Source organism: Zea mays, chromosome 2 (genome assembly GCF_902167145.1).
Source record: "Zea mays cultivar B73 chromosome 2, Zm-B73-REFERENCE-NAM-5.0, whole genome shotgun sequence".
In the NCBI taxonomy this organism is placed as follows: domain Eukaryota; kingdom Viridiplantae; phylum Streptophyta; class Magnoliopsida; order Poales; family Poaceae; genus Zea; species Zea mays.
In genome coordinates, this window is record NC_050097.1 from 171504816 (window position 1) to 171507233 (window position 2418).

The window sequence follows — 2418 nt, forward strand, 5'->3', positions numbered from 1 at the left end:
ATTGAGGGTGTCAGGTAATTAGAGCTGTAAATTAACTAAGATCTAAGTTGTAAAATAGTGTTTTGCATGACCATATATATATGATCTAAACACGACTATATGCATGATCTGGTAGATACAGTTTAATATGGTGTTACGTTGCGGTTAAGGTTTGTTTCTTTTCTCCCATGTGAAATGGAGTGGATTTAGTGAGATTGAAGTGGCCAATAGTTTATTTTCACCGCTAATTCGTATGTATTTTAAGATGGTATGATTTTGTCCAAAGCCCCGGCCTGTCTAATACCGACAGTGTCCCTTTGGCCCTGTCTCGCGTCTATATATGACAACCCGTCGGCTCTAAAACTAAGCCATCACACCAAAGATCATCCATGGCTAGTTCTCTACTTCAGCAGCTGCTGTCTCTGCTGCTGCTCCTGCTGCCCTCTCCTCTTCGTCTCCGGGAGCATCTATCAGGAAACCATGCTGTCAGCGCCAACAACTTCCACCCCATCTTTCTGGTAGCTGGGATGAGCTGCAGCGACCTGGAGGCACGTCTCACCGAGGAGTACCGGCCGTCGGTGCCGCATTGCGGCGCCATGAAGGGCAAGGGGTGGTTCGGTCTGTGGAAGAACAGTTCGGAGCTGCTGTCTCGTGACTACATGCAGTGCTTCGAGGAGCAGATGAGCCTCGTCTACGACCCTGACATCAACGAGTACCGGAACCTCGCCGGTGTCGAGACACGAGTGCCCAACTTCGGCTCCACAAGAGCCTTCAGCTACAAGAACCCTCTCAAGTCGTGAGTCGTCGTCCTCCTCAGAGATCAATGTGTGTGTGTGATCTCCATGTTTGACAAACTAACTGCTTGTTCTCTTTCCGTTGTGCACAGAGACTGGTGCCTCGGAAAGCTGAGAGCCGCACTGGAAGACATGGGATACCGAGACGGAGACACCATGTTCGGAGCCCCCTACGACTTCCGCTACGCGCCGCCGTCCCCCGGCCAGACGTCCGAGGTGTACTCCCGCTACTTCAAGGAGCTGATGGAGCTGGTCGAGGCCGCGAGCGAGAGGACCCGGAAGAAGGCCGTCATCCTCGGCCACAGCTTCGGCGGCATGGTCGCGCTCGAGTTCGTCCGGAACACTCCGCCGGCGTGGCGGAGCGAGCACATCGAGCGCCTCGTCCTGGTCGCGCCGACGCTCCCCGGCGGGTTCCTGGAGCCGGTGCGCAACTTCGCGTCCGGGACGGACATCCTCTACGTGCCAGCGACGACGCCGCTGGCCACGCGAGCCATGTGGAGGAGCTTCGAGAGCGCCATCGTGAACTTCCCGTCGCCGGCCGTGTTCGGGCGCCTGCAGGCGCCGCTCGTGGTCACCAGGGAGCGGAACTACTCCGCGTCCGCGCAAGACATGGAGCGCTTCCTCGCCGCCGTCGGCTCCGGCGAGGCCGCGGAGCCCTTCAGGAGACGGGCCGTCCCCAAGATGAGCAGCTTCGCGGCGCCGATGGTGCCCATGACGTACATCAGCGGGGTCGGCAACAGGACGCCGCTGCGGCTGGTGTTCTGGGGCGACGACTTCGACGCGGCCCCGGAGGCGGTGGCGTACGGGGACGGAGATGGCAAGATCAATTCGATCAGCGGCTTGGCGTTCGAGAAGGAGATGCGTCGGCAGCCGGAGCAGAAGAAGCAGTTCAAATCCATCAAGATCAATAAGGCCCAGCATTCTACGATCGTCACGGATGATTTTGCCCTGCACAGGGTCATTCAAGAAATCGTTGAGGCCAATAATCAGAAGATTCCATCCTAAATTCTTCATGTCATGCTTGCATTACCGAGCTGTTGGGGCCAATAGTGGGTTGGGAAGTGATGGTTTAGACATCGGTTTCGTGCTTAAAACGGCCAATAATCAGAATTTGTTAACGTCAATTGCTTGCCTCATGAACTTGCTGTGATAAGGAAAGACCAGTCATCGAACTTATCACACTGTCACTTCCCAAACTTAGAAAATCTAGAAAAACAAGTCATATAACTTGATCGGTCGATACAAAATCGTCCAAAACCAAGTTTGCTCAAACTAGATGCCAATATAGTGTGCCACGTTAAACCACACTAATAAAAGTTCAGGGAAAGAAGTGGCACATCATATCAAATTCGGGGACCCAAGTGACTTTAACGTGGCACAACATGTTACATCCGGTTTAAACAAATCTAATTTTAGATAGCTTTAGATCTTCTAGCACATGTTTTCCTGGTTTTCTGAGTTTAGGGACCTAATTGACACAACATGCTAAGTTTGAGAACCACTACTATATTTTACTCCTAAAAGTTTGTTTTTCCTTGGTTTACTTATATCATCAGTCGCTCGGTCAGAAAAAAAACTATGTCCTTACAAGCATCCAAACAACTTAGACCTCCAATGAGAGCATGTACCATCGACATTGAATTCT

At 52.2% G+C, this 2418-nt stretch overlaps 1 protein-coding gene across 1 annotated transcript; it reads left to right on the top strand.

Moving 5' to 3' along the window:
• Positions 1-350: 350 nt before the first annotated feature.
• LOC103647285 (lecithin-cholesterol acyltransferase-like 1) lies at positions 351-1897 on the top strand. Its single transcript, XM_008671833.3, has 2 exons — positions 351-775; positions 866-1897. The coding sequence occupies exons 1-2, from the start codon at positions 369-371 to the stop codon at positions 1776-1778; spliced, it is 1320 nt and encodes a 439-aa protein (XP_008670055.1). The 5' UTR covers positions 351-368; the 3' UTR covers positions 1779-1897.
• The last annotated feature ends 521 nt before the right edge of the window (positions 1898-2418 follow it).

Bases quoted from the DNA above. Each gene is read 5' to 3' on its own strand.
- LOC103647285 (XM_008671833.3), top strand. From the start codon at position 369: ATGGCTAGTTCTCTACTTCAGCAGCTGCTGTCTCTGCTGCTGCTCCTG. The intron at 776-865 runs GTGAGTCGTCGT...CGTTGTGCACAG, and splicing joins TACAAGAACCCTCTCAAGTC to AGACTGGTGCCTCGGAAAGC.